This window comes from Mobula birostris, chromosome 10, assembly GCF_030028105.1.
Source record: "Mobula birostris isolate sMobBir1 chromosome 10, sMobBir1.hap1, whole genome shotgun sequence".
In the NCBI taxonomy this organism is placed as follows: domain Eukaryota; kingdom Metazoa; phylum Chordata; class Chondrichthyes; order Myliobatiformes; family Myliobatidae; genus Mobula; species Mobula birostris.
Window position 1 is genome coordinate 67,297,613 of NC_092379.1, and position 23,480 is coordinate 67,321,092.

The window sequence follows — 23,480 nt, forward strand, 5'->3', positions numbered from 1 at the left end:
ATCCGTGTGGACCCAAAATACAGTTTCTTCACTGATGTCAATACTGAAGAACATGTCTGTCGTGCACAGGGTCAATGCTCCTTCTACAGCAGTTCACAACGTAGAAATAACCGCAGCCTTTGTACCTTGTGTGGATATCGGGCATCAAACGAGTGCTTCATTATCAGGCTCTTGACAATGGCAATGGCCATGTGTCGGATGTCCCGAGACTCATTGAGAGCACCAGTGAGCTCCCTGAGTAAAAGACCCACCAGGAAGTGATGCCTGCAGAAGTCATCAGAGAGAGTGTACTCCAGTTGCAGATCTATGAGAAATACACAAAAACATTCTTTTTAAAAAGAAGCAAAGATGCAGAATTAAATCAATGTACACCTGTGCATGGTATTCTTTTTCATTTTTAAGGAAGGATATTATGAAATGGAAGCAGCTCGTGGTGAGACCGAGGGGTACACGTACATAGTTCCTTGACAAGGTGGTGAAGGAGGAATACAGTACTCTTATTTTCATCAGTTAGGGCACTGAGAACAAGCGTTGATACTTCACATTGTAACCGTACAAGACACCGGTGAGAATACACATGAAGTTCTCTTCACCCAGTTATAGAAAGAACACCATGAATCTGGAAATAGCGTATTAATGATCCAGCACGACATTGCCGACAATGGGCTGTTTCAGGTTCCTTATCACATGTACATCAGAACATACAAGGAAATGCATCTCTAAAAGAAAGTAATGAATTTTTACAGCAATGAGCATTGTAATGGATATCTGGTGAATCCAGTCAGTTTATAAGGACAGGTGATAGTAGTTCACAGAACAGGAAGCCAGGTTTAATCCTGTCCTCCAGTGCTATCTGTGTTGAGTTTGCCCCTGTGACTGCATGTATTTAGAAATAACACGTTGCTGGAGAAACTTAGCAGGTCAGGTTACATCTGTGGAAGCAAAAGAATACTTCTTTGATCTGTTGAGTTCCTCCAGCAATTTGCTTTGCTTTTCTCCAGATTCCTACAACCATAGTCTCTTAGAGTTTGTGTGAATCCCCCCCACCCCCCCCACAAGTCTTTTTATTCTCTTTCACAACCCACAGATGTGTGGGCTGCTCAACTGGCCACTGTAACTTATCACTTAGTGCATGCTGCACCTGAACCCGAGAGGGAACCAATATTCTCGCGGCCAGGTTTGTTAGAGTTGTTGGGGAAGGTTTGAACTAATTTGGCAAGGGGATGGGATTTGGATTGAAGGAACTCAGGATAGGACGGATGGTTAAAAAAAACAAAGACAGCATGCACTCAGACTGTCAGGAATGGCAAGCAGATGATAGGACAAGATTGCAGTTTGTAGGGTGAGTATCAGTGCATTAGGGATGCAAATTTTAAAAGGGCAGCAAATACAGTATTCAAAGTGTTATATCTCAGTGCATGGGATATAAGAAATAAGGTGGATGATCTTGTTGCAGTTTTACAGGTGGTCAGGTATGATGTTGTGGCCTTCGCCGAATCGTGGCTGAAGGATGGTTGTACTGGAGAGCTGAACGTCCAAGGTATATGTTGTCTTGGAGGGATAGGAACATAGGCAGAGGGGCTGGCATGGCCTTGCTGGTAAAGAATAGCATGAAATCAGTAGAAACATGTGACATGGGATCAGGCGATGTTGAATCCTTGTGAGTTGCATTAGAAAACTGCAAGGGTAAAGGACTCTGATGGCAATTATATACAGGCCTTCCAACAGTAGCTGGGATGTGGACTACAGATTACAACAGGAAATAGAAAAAGTGTGTCAAAAGGGCAATGTTATGATAGTCATGGGAGATTTTAACATGCAGGTAGATTGGGAAAATCAGGTTAGCAATGGATCTCAAGAGAGTGAATTTGTTGAATGCCTACGGATGACATTTTACAGCAGTTTGTCGCTGAGCCTACTAGGGGATCATTTATACTAGATTGGACGTTATGTAATGAACCAGAGGTAATTAGGGTGTATAAGGCAAAGGAAACGTTAGGAGGTAGTGATCACAATATGATTGAGTTCAACTAGAAATCTGATAGAGAGAAAGTAAATTCTGCCTGATGAACCTGTTGGAATTCTTTGAGGAGATTACAAGTAGGATAGATAGAAGGCTTTTGACAAGTGCCACACATGAAGCTGCTTACCAAGTTAAGAGCCAATGGTATCAAGGAACATTACTAGCATGGTTAGAGCATTGGCTGATTGGTAGGAGGCAATGAGTGGGAATGAAAGGATCCTTTTCTGGTTGGCTGCCAGTGACTAATGGTGTTCTGCAGGGGTCAGTGTTGGGACTGCTTTTTATGCTGTATATCAGTGAGTTAAATGATGAAATAGATGGCTTTGCTGCCAAGTTTGCAGATGATATGAAGATTGGTGGAGGGGTAGGTAGTGTTGAGGCAACAGGTAGGCTGCAGAAGGACTTAGACAGATTAGGAGAGTGGGTAAGAAGGAGGCAAACATTGGAAAATGCACGGTCATGCACTTTGGTAGAAGAAATAAATGTGCAGACTATTTTCTAAACTGGGAGGAAATCCAAAAATCAGAGATGCAAAGAGAGTTGGGAGTTCTTGTGCGGAACACCCTAAAGGTTAACTTGCAGGTTGAGTCAGTGGTGAGGAAGGCAAATGAAATGTTAGCATTCATTTCAAGAGGTCTAGAATACAAGAGCTGGGACAAGAGGGCACAGCCTCAGGATAGAGGGGTGTTCATTTAAAACGGAGATGCAGAGAAATTTCTTTAGCCTAAGGGTGCTGAATTTGTAGAATATGTTACCTCAGGCAGCTGTGGAGGCCAGGTCACTGGGTGTATTTAAAGTAGAGACTGATAGGTTCTTGATTGGCCATGGCATCGCAGGTTATGGGGAGAAGACTGGGGAGTAGGGCATAGGGCTGAGGAGGGGGAGAAAAAGGATCAGCCATGATTGAATGGCGGAGCACTCAATAGGCCAAATGGGTGGGGGTGGGGGCGAGGAGAGAGAAAAATACCAGTTGTACTGGAAACAGGTTATTCACTTGTAATCTGAGAGTCTGGACTAATGTTCCAAGAGCACACTTCAATGAAAAGCAACAGGTAATAATGTAGTTATAAAGTCATACAGGATAGAGTCCAGCTCTTTAGCCCACTCAGTTTGTAGCAACAATCAACTACAGTGATCAATTTACATACACAGAAATGCTGTCAGAGGAATTCCAGCAGCATCCATCATCAGAGATCCTTACCATCCAGGCCATGCTCTCTTCTCGCTATTGCCATCAGGTAGAAAGTACAAGGGCCTCAGGACTCACACCCCCGGGTTCAAGAACATTTACTACCCCTCAACTATTTGGCCCTTGAACGAACAGGATCACTACTCTCACTTGCCCATTCGTTGAGGTGTTCCCACACTGATTGTCTCACTTTAAGGACTCTATCTTGTTACCTCATGCCGTCGTTATTTATTGCTATGTATTTATATTTGCATTTGCAGAGTTTGTTGTCTTCTGCACTCTAGTTGATCTTTCATTGACCCTGTTAGAGTTACTATTCTATAAATTTGCTGGGTGTGACCACAGGAACATGAATCTCAGGAATGTATATGGTGATATATAAGTACTTTGATAATAAATATACTTTGAACTTATATTCTCTTTACATTCCCATGAACTCACCCAGATTCCAACTATGACCTAATAGGGGCAATTTACCTTAGGCAATCAGTTTTCTAACAGCTCATCTGGAATGTGGGAGAAACTCACACAGTCACAGGGAAAATGTGCAAACATCCCACAGTCAGCACCAAAGGTCAGGATTCAAACCAAGTGCCTCTGGAGACATGAGATAACAGTTCTACTAACTGATCCACTATGCCACTCAAAGTGTATTAGGTGTCAAATAAATTTTTGGGCAAATTGGAATTGGTGTAGATGTCAAAAAGTTAGCATAGCTGTAATGGGCTGAATGACCAATTTCTGTGCTGTAAATATATATATATATATATATGTGACTCCATGTGACAAGCTGGTTGGTTTTTAAACTACTTTCTGTTAGAGAACAAGTTAATGGATTAGTAACATAGAAAGCTGGACGAACTATCCAGAGATCACGTTTCAAATCCCAGCATGGCAACTCTATAATATTCTGGGAATTATTCTTCCACCCACCAAAAAAAAAAACTAGTCTTGTTACAATGACCATACAATAACTGGAATTTTGTTAAAAAAATTCTGGTTCACTAAAAATCTGGACAGTAAGTGATTCCAGGCCTACCAATGGTTAACTTTTAAATGTTGTAATGGGCAAGAAGTGGTGGCCTTTCTAGTTTCACTTGTTCTCAACAGATGAATAAATAAAAACAATTTTAAACATTGGTCCATGAAGCAATTCAGTCAGTGCTGAATCCTGATGCGACACAAATTTTGAAATTGAAGGAAGGGTGCTGTCAACAAGTGAAATTGAAAAAAATAATTGATTTTTCTTCAACTAAATGGTAAGAGCATACAAAATTAATGAATTTAATTTTAATGGGAAATGGAGATAAAATTAATTGCCCCTGCAAATGGAAGCAACAATTTTGAATGAAATTAAATGACATGTGATTTTTTAGCATATATTTACACACTGATCCAGATCCAAGGAAATCCTTCAAAATTATCTCAGAAAGTAAGTTATTGGTTGTTGACTTCAGAAGGAGTAGCGGACCGCACGACCCCATTTACATCGGTGGTGCGCAAGTGGAACAGGTCGAAAGCTTTAAGTTCCCCAGGGTCAATATCACAAATGACCTGACTTGGTCCAACCAAGCAGAGTCCACTGCCAAGAAGGCCCACCAGCACCTTTACTTCCTGAGAAAGCTAAAGAAGTTTGGCCTGTCCCTTAAAACCCTCACTAATTTTTATAGATGCACCGTAGAAAGCATTCTTCTAGGGTGCATCACAACCTGGTATGGAAGTTGTCCTGTCCAAGACTAGAAGAAGCTGCAGAAGATCGTGAACACAGCACAGCACATCACACAAACCAACCTTCCGTCCTTGGACTCACTTTACACCGCACGCTGTTGGAGCAGTACTGCCAGGGTGATCAAGGACATGACCCACCCAGCCAACACACTTTTCGTCCCTCTTCCCTCCAGGAGAAGGCTCAGGAGCTTGAAGACTCATACGGCCAGATTTGGGAACAGCTTCTTTCCAACTGTGATAAGACTGCTGAACGGATCCTGACCCGGATCTGGGCCATATCCTCCAAATATCCAGACCTGCCTCTCAGTTTTTTTGCACTACCTTACTTTCCCTTTTCTATTTAGGATTTATTACTTAAATTTTTGATATTTACTATCGATTTGTACTCCAGGGAGAGAGAAGCGCAGAATCAAATATCGCTGAGATGATTGTACGTTCTAGTATCAATTGTTTGGCGACAATAGTATAAGTATAAAGTAAGTATGTTCTGCCCTTGAAACACTATCACTATCCTGGCTATTGCACTTTCCAAGAATCTTTTTATCGCCCACACAGTCTTCAGATTATGTGTCAACTTGCAGGATTACGGTTAGTCCTAACAGCTCTAGTCAAGTGTCTTGAGTGCTTGGCTCTGGCAAAGCATGAATCAGCATACAGTCCTGTCGAGACAAGCCTGTGAGATGTGTTAAACCACTCAGTCCACACACACAGGGCACTAAATTTAGTTTTCCCACGACCGACTGCTGACGTTCATAAAAGATGCCAAAAAGTGAGCGTTGCAGATCGAGACCACGAAGGGGTGGTCCTGTTTTCATGTTTTTTTTTGCTTCCAATAGCGTTTATTAATAGTCCATGTTAAATGGCAGCAGTGCAGTAGACCAGCAACATTGGTGCAGAAGATTTTCAGTAGCTTTGTTCTATAAACTGATTTGCTACCCGCTAAAACGTTTACAGAAGCAGTCTTCGAAGCAAGTGAACCAAGTATCTGTTCCATTCACGCTTCTATAGTTTCTAAGCTGATGTGTTGGTAGGACTTCCAATCTTCCTCTTGTTGTAGAGGTCCACTGATTTTTTTGTCAATATATCTGAGAGCTCTGGATCATCCCAGTCAAATCCTGGGATGGTGAAAGTCAATGGAGGTGAATCAAGTATCTGGACAGTGACATCGGTATCAGAATTGCTGGACGCACTGATGTTGCTTTCTCATCTTAGCATTATGGCTTTACTTCTGAAAAGCCCATCTGAGCTTTTTGTATAATTTGCCAATTTGGACATCCGTCCAACAAATCTCCTTTGTTTTATTTTTCATGCATTCTTGACAATCTTCCATTAGATTGTAATATCTTTCTGCAAAGTTTTCTACCATTATGAGAGATTTTTCAAATGCATTTCATAAAGGTTTGTGATCTACAAAGGAGTCCAAGGACATGAGTTTGCTGCACTTCTCACACCTGTTCGAAAGCTTCATGTAGCCAGAAGAGTTCTGACACATTTCACGACAGGTGAATTGATCTTTTTCATCTGGTGATTTTGTCTCATTTTCCTTTTCTCTCTCAGGAAACTGTTCTGGATTTAATTTGGGATCATGCATGGTTTTATGGAATTTCTCAAACATCCCATGAGTTACGTCAAAGAACGAGGAAAGCATTCCATGGCCATCATAGGTGCTGGTTCTAAAATGGGGAAAGAAGTAACCTGGAAACAAGAAAAATACAATGCCACTGAGGGACTATCAGTCTATTTATCCATAGCTTCGAAGGCACCTGCGTTCTCTTTGAACAATTCATCATGTCTTCATACTTTTACTGTCTTCATTCTTCTCCTTCAAAGAGTCTATTCTCTCAACATTAACCCAAAAAGAGACTACCAGTATTTCGCTGAAGATTTTTTCCACTTTTTCAACAGTCTTGAAGCCTCTGCTGCAAACCCTCGAGTAGAATTGTGTGCACGTTTACTTCAAACAGGCCTCCCATTCATCCCACAGAGACTCCCTGAGTTGACATTGCTCAGCTTCCTTCAGTTTTCTCTGCTCTTCTTCAGCATCCAAAAGAGCTTCCTTTTTTTTAAAAAAAAATAATACATGACAAGTGCTACACCTGCCCCTACACCACCTCCCTCACTACTATTCAGGGCCCAAACAGTCCTAGCAGTTGAGGTGACACTTCATCTGTGAGTCTGTTGAGGTCATCTATTGTATCCACTGCTCCTGGTGTGGCCTCTTGTATACTGGTGAGACCCAACATAGATTGGAAGACTGCTTCACCAAGTACCTGCATTCCGTCCACCAGAAAAAGCGGGAACTCCCAGTGGCCACCCATTTTAATTCCATTTCCCATTCCGATATGTCCATCCATGCTCTCCTCCATTGTCGTGATGAAGCCACACTCAGGATGGAGGAGCAACACCTTATGTTCTGTCTGGGTAACCTCCAACCAGATGGCATGAACATCAATTTCTCAAACTTCCAGTAATGGCCCCCCTCTCTATTCCCTATCCCCTTTTCCCTCTCTCACCTTATCTCCTTGCCTGTCCATCACCTCCCTCTAATGCTCCTCTCACTTTTTCTTTCTTCTATGGCCTGTCCTCTCCTATTCGATTCTGCCTTCTCCAGCCCTGTATCTCTTTCATTAATCAACTTCCCAGCTCTTTTCTTCATCCCTCCCCCTCCCAGTTTCACCTATCATCTTGAGTTTCTCCTCCCCTCCCCTCACATTCTGGCTGACTCCTCATCCTTTTTCACCAGTCCTGCTGAAGGGTCTCAGCCCAAAACTCCAACTGTACTCTTCTCCATAGGTGATGCCTGGCCTGCTGAGTTCCTCCAGCATTATGTGTGTGTTACATCAAGAACCAGCTCCTTTTAGAAGTGAAAATTTATCTCCACAAACTAAAACACCTCCCTTGGCAAAGTCACAAGGAGTGGTTTTATCAGCATCTTGATTTGAGCTGCATTTCCTTATAAGAAACAAAGAGTGTTTATTCTCCCTATAATTGCAGCAAAGAATGGAGGAAATACACAGAGAAACTTTATCTCTGAAGTTTGTGAATCACTCCCAAACTCGTCTGGGACGGAACCCTCCCAAACTCGGGATGACGCTGAGTGGCAGTGGAAGAGACAAGATTGAAGAGCTGGCAACCTGAAATACTGAGTAGATACTTTTCACATTACCTAACAACATAGGAGACCATTCAACCTTTGAATCTATGTTGTCTCTTAGAGCAATCCATTCAATCTTATTCTTCCATTTATTTTCCTGTAACCCATTGTCTCTCACATGCTTATCAACTCCCTCCTGAATTTCCTGCCATTGCGGGGTAAACTTCAGTAGCCAAGGACTGCAAGTGCTGAAGAGCCAGCATCTACTTTGGCAGTAGATTTAGTGGTGACACAGACGTGGCCTGTCAGGCTGCTTATGCTACATCCTCTGCACAAGCATCTGAGAATGCTGCTGAAATTGGGGAACTGCTTTGTACACAGGAGCAAAAAAAAAGAACTGCTGTAGGAACTCAGCAGATCAGACTACATCTGTGAGTTGAGATACTGCACCTGGACTGAAAGAGTTAAAACGAGATGACGGGTAAGAACAGGCCAGCAATTGGTGGAATGAGACAAGGAAGGGTTGATGGACAGGTGGACCAACTGGAGGACAGAGGAGCAGAGACAGTGACGGAAACTGGGAGGCTTTGGAGGAGAGAGCAAAGGCCTGCAGGAGTTGGAATCTGATAAGAAAGGAAGGTGATGAGTAGAGACAAATGATTGTGGTCTGGTGGGAACAGCGGGGAGAGGGGACTCAGTGAATGGAGTGTGTGGGTGATGGACAGATGGAATGGGTGGGGGAGAGGTCATAAATAAGGTGGAATTTCCCCTCCTCTTACCATTCCCATGGTCAGGAGAGATTGGCCCCAGCAGCTGTCATCGTCGGTCAATGCCATTTCATGGCAACAAGGTTCAGAGGGGCAAATAAACCTTCTGATGAATGCCACCTACTGTCGTCACAATCATACATCTCCAATAGAAACAGGGAATGCTGGAAATCCTAGCAGTTTGGCCAGCATCTGCAGGGGGAGAAACAGTTACCCTTTCACGTCAAATCTCTCTCTGTAGATACCAGCTGGCCTGCAGAGCACAAGGGTATCCCGAACTCTGCCATTATCATCAATGAAAGAATGAATTCTAATTTGGTGAGAGGGCCATAGCAGGCGCATTTAAAACTGCACGGCCAATGTGGCAAAACAACACTGAAGGATGATGCATGGTGAACAAGAGTACCTTGCAAAAGGCAGATCTCAGTAATCCTGCAATCAAAATTCTGAAGCCCTAGTGGTTGACAATTAATCCTGACCCTTGGGAAGGCAGAGCTCAGATTCAGATTTATTTTATGACATGTACGTTGGAACATGCTGTGAAATGTGTCATTTGTGTTAACAAACAGGAAAACAACCAAATATGGGCTGAAGACATATTTATGCGAGTGTTGCCACACACTCCAGCACAAAACATTGCATACCCACAATTTTTCACAGAACAACAACAGCAAAACAAGCCCCTTTCCTACCCCTTCCAGCCACACACCTACTCACACACTCAGATAGGCCACCAAATCCCGGACAGGCCACCCCTGGGCCTTCAGTCTTTGTCGTTGACAGCAATGAGTGGGAAAAGCAAGGCTGACGGATTTGCAACTAGAGGTAGTTAATGGTTGCTCCTTCTGGATCTCTGTCCTAGATCCATAGATCCAAACCATTACAGAGGGCTGGTAATCTGCATTGCAGCAAAACAAAATGGCTGAGTGTAGAAGATACAACAACGTGCATATGCGGCACTGAAGCTCTGAACTGCAAAAACTTACTGCTGCACTGTGGCCATAACATTAATGAAGCAATGGAAAAATCAACCAGCTACGTCCTGCCCACAAAACAAAGACGACATTCAACTCAGCTAATTCCTGCAATGCCACTTATTCATCAGTCAGCTGATGAAAGGTATTATTGGTGATGCTCAGTTAATCACTGACAGTTTAAGCTGTAAGTGACAAGCACAAAATAGTCAGGTATCAAAACCTCATGTTCTAGATGCAGGGTTATCAAGGGAGACTTCCCACAGTCTTCAAAAAGCAAAAGAAAATATGGATTTTGGTCTCTGTCACTCATTTTCTGAGTTTCAAAATGTCAATAAAGGTGTTACACCAGCAGTTCTAAACCTAGGGTCCACGGACACCCCCCACCCCATGGGTTAATGGTAGAGGTCCAGTCCATGGCATAAAAAGGTTGGGAGTCCCTGCGTTACAAAAACCGAGACCTAGTCCCAACTAGCTTCAGCTTTTTCCTCGACGTGCTACCACTCATCTAATAGGAAGCTCAGTGAATGCACAGCTTGTCCCTCAGATGACAAAACACTCTGTGTGCAGCAGACTCTGATGAGATCATTGACCCAAAAATAATTACAAAAACAAAACACTCCAGATACAAGAGCAAGTTTCAAAGGCATGTAACATCTGGTAGCCAGACAAAACCTCTCCACAATGCCATCTCCTTTGACAAGCCGAGCTACCACAATGGGCCAGCAACTCAGCAGCACTAAGTATAATGGTCCACAATTGATGGGCAGCTTTGTGTCATTTAAAATACTCATGCTGAGACATCCCAGTGCAACTTTTTCATTGCCCTGTGATGTCAAGGTTGGAAATGAGCTTCCTGTTCCCCATTTCCGTTTGACTGTGGGTGGGGGATGGACTAACAATGTGCCTTGATTCACTTCAGGGAGAAATTCAGCCAGGGAGATACAGAGAGACAGAGACAGATAGAACCAACACCTGCCCCCCCCCCCCCGCCACACACACACAAACACACACACACACACACACACACACACACACACAGGAGACAGAGCAGGGAGCCAGACAGAGAAAGAATTTTACTATATCTCAGTAAGGTTACCCTGTTGACTATGCTCCAATGAATTTAAATCTGATTGTGCCCAACCCACTACAGCTCAAATCATAAAGAGTGACATACTCTTTGTCTCACAACAGCAGAGAATGATTCCCAGCATCAAGCAACAAACAATCCGCAGGAGGAACTCATTGAGTCATGTAGCAAATGTGGAAGAAAGAAGTTGTCAACATTTCAGGCCTTTGAGCTCCTCCAGCACATTGCTTCTTGCTCCAGATTCCAGCCTCTGCAGTCTCTCATATCTTCACAACAGTAAGCTTCTGATTAATTTCAACACAGAATCTGTTAATATGAGTTAACTCCATTTGCGCTCACAGACTGCTGAAAGTACCTATGAATAACGAAGGAACATCTGTGCATCCTTCTCACCTGCAGCATGCTCATTGAGATCATTCTCGAACATTGTCCACTGTCCATGCAATATTTGAGAGACAGTGTGAGCAGGCAGGTCAGAAGCCCATTATCTACAGATTACTGTGCAAGCTATGCATCCCAGGGACAGGGTCATGAAGGGGAAAGGGTGGCTGGAGGATGTATGGAAGAGATTCAGGTGGGGAATGGGCTGAGGGAAAGGAGGGGAAATGGAGTATGAGGAGTGAGAGTCAAATAGAACAGAAGCAGGCCGCTCTGCATATAGGGTCTGTGGCTGACCATCTAGCACCCATTTGGGCAAGTACAGCAGGGCAAGCAAGGCCTGACAGGTATGGGAGAAATTCGAAGAGGACTGAGAGGAAGAAGGAAGGGGAAGGTTTGTTGCTGAGTATGGGCCTTCAAAGGGCAGAATGAGAGGTGGAAGGGGGCTGAGCAAGATGGGAGGAGGGTGGCATTTCAAAGAATGAAGATCAAGTTTCGAGAGCAAAATGTCTTGTGACGACCTGATGCGAGAATTACCAAACATTCTAATGTTATGCCCACTGATGGAGCACTAAGCTACAGTACATGTTTATCAGACACGTCATATTCATGTGTTCATGTTAAAACATATTGTGTGTGTATATACACATATACAGTACATATGGACAAAGTAATGGACACAATTTTTTACAGGTTTAAGGGATTTGAGCTTTCCTGCAGAGAGAATTTCAGCCTTTGGAGTTTAAGAAGAACAAATGGGGATTGTTCTACCGTACCTTGCATCCTTTGGAGTCTGCTCTTCACAAAGGACATTGGCAAGTTCAGAGGGATGAAGTGTTCATGGTTGCAGATGATTTGCAGGAAATCCAGCTTGTACTCGATGAGTGCCTGATGAGGAGAGAGTTGATGGGAACATGATTGCAACAATCAGTTAGTCTTCACCATTAAGTATTCGTGAGTAAAAAGGAGCTGCTCTGGGGTGGAGCAGTTCAGGATAAATCAATACCGGGGTGGGGGGGGGGTGGTGGAGAACAGTACAAGCGCTTTTTGCCTTTTTTTGGGACAGCCAGCAATTGTGACTAGGCCACAAAACAGGAGGAGCAAGTAAGGGCAAGGAGTTATTGCCCAACTTAATAGATGGTGACGATGCCATGTTATTTAGGTACCAGTCTGGAGTCAGTATCTGCCTGTGGGGTAGGGTGGATGAACAGGGAAATGGTGAATGCCCACAAGCACAAATATGGATAAATCTAACATTTCAGCTTTTACTGTAGGACTCACAGAAGCCATCAGACTTCTGGGGCCTGTAGCTGCGGCTCAGACACGTCGCCTTGTTCAGAATCTGGCACCATGAGCATGCACAGCCTAGTCAAAGGGCTTTGAAACACCATTGAGTGCTCCATTAATACTCAAGAAACCCAATCCAATTTTGGACACTCATCCACACCCAAAACATTAACTCCCTCCACTAACACTACAACTACAGGATGCACTGCAGTGACTCACTCAGGCCTCTCAACAGCCAGTCCCAAACCCAAACTGCATCACTGAAGCTCAGTGTGTTATCCAGAAGGCTGCAGACTCCCAGAACTTGAGCATGTTCAGTAGCTTCTGCCTGACCGCTGATTAAAAACCCTAGAACTGGTCCAGAGCATATGAGGGTATCTTCCATACACTTTAATGCAAGTGGAGATACCCAACTGATGCCAGCTTTGCCTGTAACAACTGCAGACAGTCATATCGAGGATGGGTGAGGTGCCATCTTCGCAGGGGGTGTACTGACTTCTAAGAAACTGCTGCCCCCTACAGGAGAATACACCAGTCTTCCCACCACTACTTCCGCACCAGCTCAATCCCTGTTGTCCATCAGCCTTTCATGTGGAGATGGTGCGGTCTGGTCTCCTACAGCTGCTTGAACTCCACTCCCAAAACACTGCAGGCCAGGAAAATTCATGCTCCAATGTTGACAGCATCTCCAGGCCTCCCGAAACCACATGGGGGTTAGGCACAAACTGGAACCAGTAGCTGACATCTGACTTGGAATATTGAGCTTGCGTTGGCTTTGGGGCCTCCAGGTGGGACGGTGGGAGGGAGGAAGGAAGGAGGGACTGAGTGAAGAGTTAGGGGTCAGGTAATGGTTTAGGAATAGGGATATAGGCTGGAGTCCAATCCTCCAATGTGAATTCAAAGGCCAGCAATGCAGATGAGGGAGATCCATGGGTAGACGTTGGGCCAACAGACCACAAGACCATGAGATTTTGGAGCAGAATTACACCATTCGGCTCATCAGGTCTGCTCCACCATTCCATCATGGCTGATTTAAAGTTATCCTTCTCAACCCCATTCTCCTGCCTTCTCCCCATAACCTTTTGTTGCCTTGAATAATCAAGAACTTGTCAACTTCTGCTTTAAATATACTTAGTGACTTGGCCTCCACAGCTGTGGCAATGAATTCCTCAGATTTATTACCCACTGGCTAAAGAAATTCCTCCTCATTTCTGTTTTAAATGGACGTACCTCTATTCTGAGGTTGTGCCAAACCAGTGAGGACGAGGGCTGGTGACCGACCCACACTCCCCAACCCCAGGTCACTGAGTTGTCATTGGGTTCCGGGACCAAAGTTCTGTACAGGCAGGAGGCACAAAAACCCATGACCCTATAGGTTTAAGGGTCGGCACGTCTGGAGTTCAATGCTTAGTGTTCCAGGTCCCCTCTTCGGCAAGTCCGGAGTTTGAGGCCTACCAGTGTTCAGGGTCCTCATTCATTATCATCAACAAGTCCTGGGGTCAAAAACCAAAGATCGGAGCACAAAGAATGATCAAAAGGTCTGTGGAAGCCTGGGCCTGCAAGGCTCTGTGGATCTGCTGGGAAAGTCAAAGCCCAAGGTCTGTGAATCTACAGGTCTATTGGAGGACGAAAGCGGCCTGTCCTGGGGTTGGAGGACTATGTATATGCACTGGGGGGAAATGGGCTTGCTTTGCTGCTGCTGCTTGGCTGCTTGCTGTGTTCTGTGTTGTTGTGCTGAGCATCGTGGGCATGCTGTGTCAGTGCTGGAAGGTGTGGCGACACATGAAAGCTGCCCCCGTTACATCGGCAGGTCGCGTTGGTTGTTAATGCAAGCAACGCAGTTCACTATATGTTTCAATGTACATGTATAAACAAATAAATCCGAATCCAAATACGAATTGCACTGTGGAACCGAGGAGGGCTGCAAACCTCAGAGATCAGAGGAGTGCGGGATGATCTTATTCAAACACTGAAGGGCTTGTTGCAAGGGGAATGTTTTTCACTGGTGGAGCAATCTAAATCCAAGGATCACATTCTGAAAATAAGGGTTAGCCAATTATGACTAAGACAGGAAGGCCCTTCTTGGCTCAGACAGGGGTCAATCTTTAGAAATCTCTGCCCTTAGGCTGTGGAGATTCTGAATGTTAAGTGAGTCAAGGGATTTGGAGAGAATGGTGCTGAGCTGTTAGATCAGCCATGACGTTGTTGACTGGCAGATTAGGACTGAAGGGCTGAATGGCCTACTCCTGATCCAGCATCCTTCCTGTGCTGTGTGGTAACAGGGGAATTACCGCAAGCTGCCCACACTGGCCATCCTTTGCTCCTTCGTGACTCAAAACACAGAAAACTGTAGCCATGAGCTGCAGACTGAGCAACCGTGATGGCTGGCAGGATGCCGGATGCAAGGTAGTCACACTCAAGCAGAGCACTGAGGGAGAGGAACCCCTGTTGGTTTCTCCATATTACCAGCTGACCCCTGGTTGTTTCCCTGTCAGCGCAGCACTGCAGTGCTCCATGCTCCATCAACTGAGCATAGATCTCTCCTGCAATGAAGGGCAGTATTATTGCAAATTTTTCCAGGACACGGGGGCACTCAGCAAAGCATAGTGAGGCTGTGGGCAAGGCAGCTGTGTACTTCCATGGATTTCCTACAGACCGACCAACATCTTGGTCAACACTCCTCCCCAAGGTTAGATATTAGCTAACTTTACCGGGGCTGCTGAGGGCCCCCCTTTCCACAGATTGTTCTGCTCTGTTCACTCTTGGAGACATCTTGAATCCCAGGAGAAAGTCTACTCACTCTCTTTGATCAAAATCCCTCCAAATCCAGGAGAAGGTCCCTTGGTGCCTCTCCCACCATTTATTAGAGACTTCAACCACCTTAACAGGCCAAGGTGAGCAAACAAAGCAAGTGTACAGATATACTGGCAGCCTGTGGGATTCAATCAGCCACTGACCCACAAGTAGTTGGTGATCCATTGGAATTGCATTAGTAAATGGGAGGAATTGTCCTTCCTATTGTTGAATGTGTTCACTAGATGAGGTCTAAAGGGTGCATTACGTGTGGCTCTATGCTACAATGTGAACAGCTGATATTACAATCTACCTACTCTGCTTACTTCCATTGACACACCAGCCAGCAAATTAAATAATTCCTGAGACCACCAGACAAAGCAAAGACAACATTGCCAGACCATGCTGTCAATGAAGAACGAATCTCACCTTTGAATCCTTGGGAGAGAAGCAGTTGACGTAGTCAGTTATTAGGTTGAAGATAAATCCTCTGTCCATCAGTGTCAAACTCCGCTGTGAATGAGCAATGTGTGAGTTATGAAGTTACGAGATTAGATGCTTCACCATGTGGTATACACTATCTGGGACAAAGTAGCCCGCTTGACTGGCAACCTATCCACCACCCTCAACATTCACTTTCTCCACCATCAATGCACAGTGGCTTCCAGGGCGCACTATCCACAAAATGCACTGTATTTATTCCAGGCTACTTTGTCAGCATTTGTGTCATCTACCACCAGGAATGACAAAGTTTAATTTTGTGCCAATCACTCCATGTACCCAAACTCCCTGCCATCACTCCCGTTAGTTTGAACTAAAGTGTGAAGCTCCTGCAGCTTCTCCTCCACTTCACCAGCTGGAAACACATTGCTGCTTCCTCATTCTTGTTGGGTTGAAATCTTTCAGCTCCCTGCCCATCTGCAGTGTTGGAGTGTCTTCACCAAACTAGCAATGTCACGGAGCAGCTCGCCACACCTTCTCAAGGAGCAGCTAAAGATAGACAATATATGCTGGCCTTGTCAACAATGCTCAGAGCCTGAAGCAGTATGATTCTCCGACAATGACATGCAACAGCTGATCTTAGCCTTCTGAGAGATTCTATGAGCACCTTCAAATCTCTGAATGTAACTTGAGTATTTACACAAGGCACTGAAGTTACAGCATGTCTTCATCCTTCTGTTCTCAGGAATGACCTGACATTGGGCCACTTCAGGGCAGGTCATTATCCTGACTTCAAGGGTTGGGCAGGGTCACTAACTCTTTTTGGAGGACATTGGGAGATTTCATCATATGATGGTTATCTCCAACTTCACGTCCAGCCAGCGAACCCTTCCTCCCTTTCCACTGTCAATAACAAGGTAAAGTTTTAAATCAAAAATAGCCACCTATATTGAGTGATGTAATGAGGTTGGTTTTTCTGAAATGAGCAACATTCTTGAGGATCGTACCTGCTCCTGTGCCTGTTCCATTATGGGTCAAACTAACGGGAGTGATGTTGGTGAATTTGGGTACATGGAGCAATTGACACAAAAATAATATTTACGAGCAAGGGTGGATACAAACATTATTTAAGTAAGCAGTTTGCTGGGACAATGAAGGCACAGGTGTAGGACAGAGTGTGGAAAGCAGTGGAGTTGAGCAGAATGGGAATGGACTCTCGTCCACAAGTATTAGCTTTTATTCATTTGAGAAGAATGTCTTCACAAGCTGAGAAAATAGTTCACTACCCGTGACAACACATGCAAAATGCTGGAGGAACTCAGCAGGTCAGGCAGCATCCATGGAGATGAACAGATAGGCGACTTTTCGGGCTGAGACTCTTCATCGGGATTGAGAAGGAAGGGGGAAGATGCTTGTGTTGGTAATTCTTTACCCATCCCTCGTGTCCATTGAGAAGGCAGTTGTGAACTGCTGCACTCCTCGGGGCGTGGGTATACCCACAATCGTCATAGGGAGGGAGTTCCAGGATTTAAAAGTGAGTGACTTAAAACACAAGCGAATAACAAATGCTGGGATAAACTCAGCAGTATTCAATCATCACACAGAGAGTGAGAAAGATGCCCTGACAGGCATTCTCAAAGCAACTCATGACCGAGTTTCAAACAAAATCAGCTACAGCACAAAGAGTTTCTCTTTTACTGACCTTCATAAAATGAGCCCAGCTGATGTTTATATTCCTGGATTCTTTTGGAATTTCCCCATATCTCAAATTAACATGGGGAACAATTGCAAGAAGTAGTGAGTGCACAGTGTGATGATAACAGTCTGGGAATCTCTCCGTTCTGGGAAGCTGGAAACACAGAGTCAGAAATTGGACTAAAACAAGTAAGAAGTGCAGTTAACCACATATTGCAGTCAGAAAACAGTCGAGGAAAGATCAAAATAGTTCTGTATTCAGTAACATTGAACAATCCCTTATTACCTGCTGAATAAAGAGATCTAGCTTACCTTCATTTTATTCTTCTCAATCAAGTACAGGACCATTGACTTTATCAACAGGTCAAAGAAAAACCACGAATGCTGGAAGATTAAATAAGATTTGCTCAGCAAAGTACCTTCCTTCATTACACATTTGCTTCAAACATTATATTTGGGTGGCCTTTTCTGGGCCTGGATAATATTTTGAGTATAAATGGATATTTAACATCTGCAGTAGTATGCTGTGGATAGATAGATAGAATAGTACAGCACAGTACAGGCCCTTCGACCCACATTGTTGTGCTGACCCTTAAACCCTGCCTCCCATATAACCCCCCCATCTTAAATTCATCCATATACCTGTCTAGTAGTCTCTTAATTTCACTAGTGTATCTGCCTCCACCACTGATTCAGGCAGTGCATTCCACGCACCAACCACTCTCTGAGTAAAAAACCTTCCTCTAATATCCCCCTTGAACTTCCCACCCCTTACATTAAAGCCATGTACTCTTGTATTGAACAGTGGTGCCCTGGGGAAGAGGCGCTGGCTGTCCACTCCATCTGTTCCTCTTAATATCTTGTATACCTCTATCATGTCTCCTCTCATCCTCCTTCTCTCCAAAGAGTAAAGCCCTAGCTAGCTCCCTTAATCTCTGATCATAATCCATAGTCTCTAAACCAGGCAGCATCCTGGTATATCTCCTCTGTACCTTTCCAATGCTTCCACATTCTTCCTATAGTGAGGCAACCAGAACTGGACACAGTACTCCAAGTGTGGCCTAACCAGGGTTTTATAGAGCTGCATCATTACCTCATGACTCTTAAACTCTATCCCTCGATTTATGAAAGTGAACACCCATAAGCTTTCTCAACTACCCTATCCACCTGTCAGGCAACTTTCAGGGATCTGTGGTCATGTACCCCCAGATCTCTCTGCTCCTCCACACTACCAAGTATCCTGCCATTTGCTTTGTACTCTGCCTTGGAGTTTGTCCTTCCAAAGTGTACCACCGCACACTTCTCTGGGTTGAACTCCATCTGCCACTTCTCAGCCCACTTCTGCATCCTATCAATGCTTCTCTGCAATCTTCGACAATCCTCTACACTATCCACAACATCACCAACTTTTGTGTCGTCTGCGAACTTGCCAACCCACCCTTCTACCCCGACATCTAGGTCGTTAATAAAAATCACGAAAAGTAGAGGTCCCAGAACAGATCCTTGTGGGACATCACTAGTCACATTCCTTCAATCTGAATGTACTCCCTCCACCATGACCCTTTGCCTTCTGCAGGCAAGCCAATTCTGAATCCACCTGGCCAAACTTCCCTGGATCCCATGCCTTCTAAGTTCCTGAATAAGCCTACCGTGTGGAACCTTGTCAAATGCCTTACTAAAATCCATATAGATCACATCCACTCCACTACCCTCATCTATATGCCTGGTCACCTCCTCAAAGAACTCTATCAGGCTTGTTAGACACGATCTGCCCTTCACAAAGCCATGCTGACTGTCCCTGATCAGACCATGATTCTCTAAGTGCCCATAGATCCTATCTCTAAGAATCTTTTCCAACAGCTTTCCCACCACAGACGTAAGGCTCACTGGTCTGTAATTACCCGGACTATCCCTACTACCTTTTTTGAACAAGTGGACAACATTCGCCTCCCTCCAATCCTCCGGTACCATTCCTGTGGACAACGAGGACATAAAGATCCTAGCCAGAGGCTCAGCAATCTCTTCCCTCCCCTCGTGAAGCAGCCTGGGGAATATTCTATCAGGCCCCGGGGACTTATGTTCCATGACTCAGTGGCAGCCAGCATTCTAATCTACGTTCTAGTCTGCTGGGGCAGCAGGATGAGAGCAGCTGACACCAAGATGATTGATAAGCTCATCAGGAAGGCTGGTTCCGTTCTGGGGGTGGAACTGTATTCCCTGGTGGTTGTGTCTGAGAGGAGGATGCTGCAGAAGCTACGGAGCATTATGGACAATCCCTCTCACCCCTCACAACCTACTGGACAAACAGAGGAGCAGCTTTAGTAACCGACTGATTCCACCGAGGTGTACCACTGAATGCCACAGGAGATCCTTTCTCCCTGTGGCTATAACACTCTACAACTCCTCCTCTTTAAGTATATAGTTTCATTGCACATCTGAACGTTGCACTATTACTTTTTATACCTCTATGCTTACATTTTGTATTTTAAAGTATATATTTCTGACTGAGCAGCCTTGCAACAATAATTTCCTTCGGGATAAATAAAGTTTTATCTCATCTTATCTAATCCCCAGATTTGGATCAACACACCCTGTTGCAGATTTTTCTCTGTGTTTCTGTGAATAGTTCTGGGTCAGAAACAGAAACTGTATTAACTCTCTGGCTCCAGTCATGCTAGATTGAACATAATCTGATCTTATTCCTTACGTTTGTATAAAATGAGACTGAGATAGGCGAGTGAATCGGTAGAGGCAGGGGACTGAATAGCCTAGTCTTTCCTATTTCTTACGTCCTTCTTGTGATTAACAGGTCAGGTCAGGTTTTTCTGCATGGTCAAGCCTTCTCTCAGTATCCAGCCTCTGCAATGGAATCAGGAACTGGAACACGATAGATAGGCAAGCACAAGGCATGAGATGAACTCTTGCACTCCAGAAACTCAAATAAGTTCTCATCCACTGGGGTGAAATAAATCAGCTGAGAGCTTAGCACTAAGGATATAAGGACTCTTATAGCATCACCATCAACTTTACCCATAGCTAAGATATGCTGAAAAGAAACAGCTATCCTTGGAAATAGCTCTGATTCAGAGGGATAAATGAGCAACTATAAATATCCTCAAGACATTATCCTAGGCCAACCCATAATTACAAAGCTTCAGATTCACCATCACTCCATGGTTCCCCTTTATTTTAAATTGACCAACTTCTTCTCACTTAAAAAAGCTGCAAAAGGAAAATGAGGACATGGAAAACAAACGGGACAAGCAACTCATCAAGTTCACAAGGGCTGACATAGGGTTTTAAACAATCCTAGCCGTGCCCAGTAAGGTGAGAGAGTGTCAAGTTGTTGACTCATATCCATCCTGGTCCAGTGATGGCACTGTTGCTTCAGATTTAGAGATCACAAGTTTCCGTTTCCCACCAGTTACATGAGCACATGATCCAGGCTTACACATACTGTATGCGGGCCGGTGTGACTGGCGCAGTGCCACATGGGCCAAGCTTGTGATATAGCTTGAAACTGGGGCCTCATCTGATCGTTCAGCCAGATATAAAACTTCCTACAGAGTATATATTCATGAAGAGGGGCTATGAATACACAGGGTAATACTTAACCCTACAGTAACATTACTACCAAAGTTTATCTTTTTACTACTGCACTGCTTTCTCTTGAGCCAAGTTTTTGTTTTAAATTGGTAGCCACATTTCCTCCAGTGCAATAGTAGCTTCACTTTAGGCATGATTCCTTGCTACAAAAGACAATTTATAGCTGTAACTGTGTCATTCCCTCACTTTCATTACAAGAATACCATAAGATCTTGTTTGTGAACGTTGACTTTCAGAGCATCGCCAGTGAGATTTCTGTCCTAGCCGTTACTTTTACTGATTTTACTCATTTATTGAGATACATAGAAGCATAGAAAATAGGTGCAGGAGTAGGCCATTCGGCCCGTCGAGTCTGCACCATCATTCAGTATGATCATGGCTGATCATCCAACTCAGAACCCTGTACCTGCCTTCTCTCCATACCCCCTCATCCCTTTAGCCACAAGGGCCATATCTAACTCCCTCTTAAATATAGTCAATGAACTGGCCTCAACTGTTTCCAGTGGCAGAGAATTCCACGGATTCACCACTCTGTGTGTGAAGAAGTTTTTGCTCATCTTGGTCCTAAAAGGCTTCCCCTTTATCTTCAAACTGTGACCCCTCGTTCTGGACTTCCCCAACATCGGGAACAATCCTCCTGCAACTAGCCTGTCCAATCCCTTTAGAATTTTATACATTTCAATCAGATCCCCCCTCAATCTTCTAAATTCCAGAGAGTATAAGCCTAGTTGATCCTGTCTTTCATCATATGAAAGTCCTGCCATCCCAGGAATCAATCTGGTGAACCTTCTTTGTACTCCCTCTATGGCAAGAATGTCTTTCCTCAGATTAGGGGACCAAAACTGCACACAATATTCCAGGTGTGGTCTCACCAAGGCCTTGTACAACTGCAGTAGTTCCTCCCTGATCCTGTACTCAAATCCTCTTGCTATGAATGCCAGCATACCATTCGCCTTTTTCACCGCCTGCTATACCTGCATGCCCACTTTCAATGACTGGTGTATAATGACACCCAGGTCTCGTTACACCTCCCCTTTTCCTAATTGGCCACCATTCAGATAATAATCAGCATATCTTTCCCTCTCCCCCCCCTCGCTGCATTCCGCAGGGATCGCTCCCTACACAACTCCCTTGTCCATTCGTCCCCCCCCATCTCTCCCCACTGATCTCCCTCCTGGCACTTATCCGTGTAAGCGGAACAAGTGCTACACATGCCCTTACACTTCCTCCCTTACCACCATTCAGGGCCCCAAACAGTCCTTCCAGGTGAGGCAACACTTCACCTGTGAGTCGACTGGGGTGATATACTGCGTCTGGTGCTCCCGATGTGGCCTTTTATATATTGGTGAGACCCGACGCAGACTGGGAGACCGCTTTGCTGAACATCTACGCTCTGTCCGCCAGGGAAAGCAGGATCTCCCAGTGGCCACACATTTTAATTCCACATCCCATTCCCATTCTGACACGTCTATCCACGGCCTCCTCTACTGTAAAGATGAAGCCACACTCAGGTTGGAGGAACAACACCTTATATTCCATCTGGGTAGCCTCCAATCTGATGGCATGAATATCGACTTCTCTGACTTCTGCTAGGCCCCACCTCCCCCATCTGTTACTTATTTTTATGCACACATTCTTTCTCTCACTCTCCTTTTTCTCCCTCTGTCCCTCTGAATATACCTCTTGCCCATCCTCTGGGTCCCCCCCCCCCTTGTCTTTCTTCCCGGACCTCCTGTCCCATGATCCTCTCGTATCCCCTTTTGCCAATCACCTGTCCAGCTCTTGGCTCTATCCCTCCCCCTCCTGTCTTCTATCATTTTGGATCTCCCCCTCCCCCTCCAACTTTCAAATCCCTTACTCACTCTTCCTTCAGTTAGTCCTGACGAAGGGTCTTGGCCTGAAACGTCGACTGCACCTCTTCCTAGAGATGCTGTCTGGCCTGCTGCATTCAACAGCAACTTTGATGTGTGTTGCTTGAATTTCCAGCATCTGCAGAATTCCTGTTGTTTGCGTTTAAATAATCTGTTTTCCTGTTTTTGCCACCAAAGTGGATAACCTCACATTTAGCACAGAATAGCCCTTCAATCCCCCATAGCCTCATTACAGGACAATTTATAATGACCAATTAACCTGCCAACAACCTTTGGACTGTGGGAGGAAACTGGAGCATCCAGAGGAAAACCACACAGTCACGGGGAGCGCGTACAAACTCCTTGCCGGCAGTGGCAGGAATCGAACCAGGGTTGCTACTACTGTAAACCACTGTGCTAACCACTGCACTACCGCGCCATGCCCAACAGACACTCAGCCATCAGCACTGGGAGACTGAACCTGCTGTGTGCCTACAGCTGTCTGGGGAGCTGTCAAAGCATAACATGCCGATAAAAGACAAAGTCTTGTTAAGATGACTTCTAG

At 44.7% G+C, this 23,480-nt stretch overlaps 1 protein-coding gene and 1 pseudogene across 2 annotated transcripts in view; both read right to left on the reverse strand.

Annotated features, from left to right (window-relative positions):
- Window positions 1-23,480, reverse strand: part of dock11 (dedicator of cytokinesis 11) — a 325,211-nt gene that overhangs the window by 149,787 nt on the left and 151,944 nt on the right. For both annotated transcript variants that reach the window (XM_072270403.1, XM_072270404.1), the window contains exons 27-31: window positions 17,772-17,843; window positions 17,467-17,613; window positions 15,753-15,836; window positions 12,020-12,131; window positions 126-304 (exon numbers count right to left, since the gene is read on the reverse strand). In XM_072270403.1, the coding sequence (XP_072126504.1) occupies window positions 126-304; window positions 12,020-12,131; window positions 15,753-15,836; window positions 17,467-17,613; window positions 17,772-17,843 (594 nt within the window). The remainder of the gene's footprint in view (window positions 1-125; window positions 305-12,019; window positions 12,132-15,752; window positions 15,837-17,466; window positions 17,614-17,771; window positions 17,844-23,480) is intronic.
- On the reverse strand, window positions 5,873-11,282 carry LOC140204395 (clusterin-like; annotated as a pseudogene).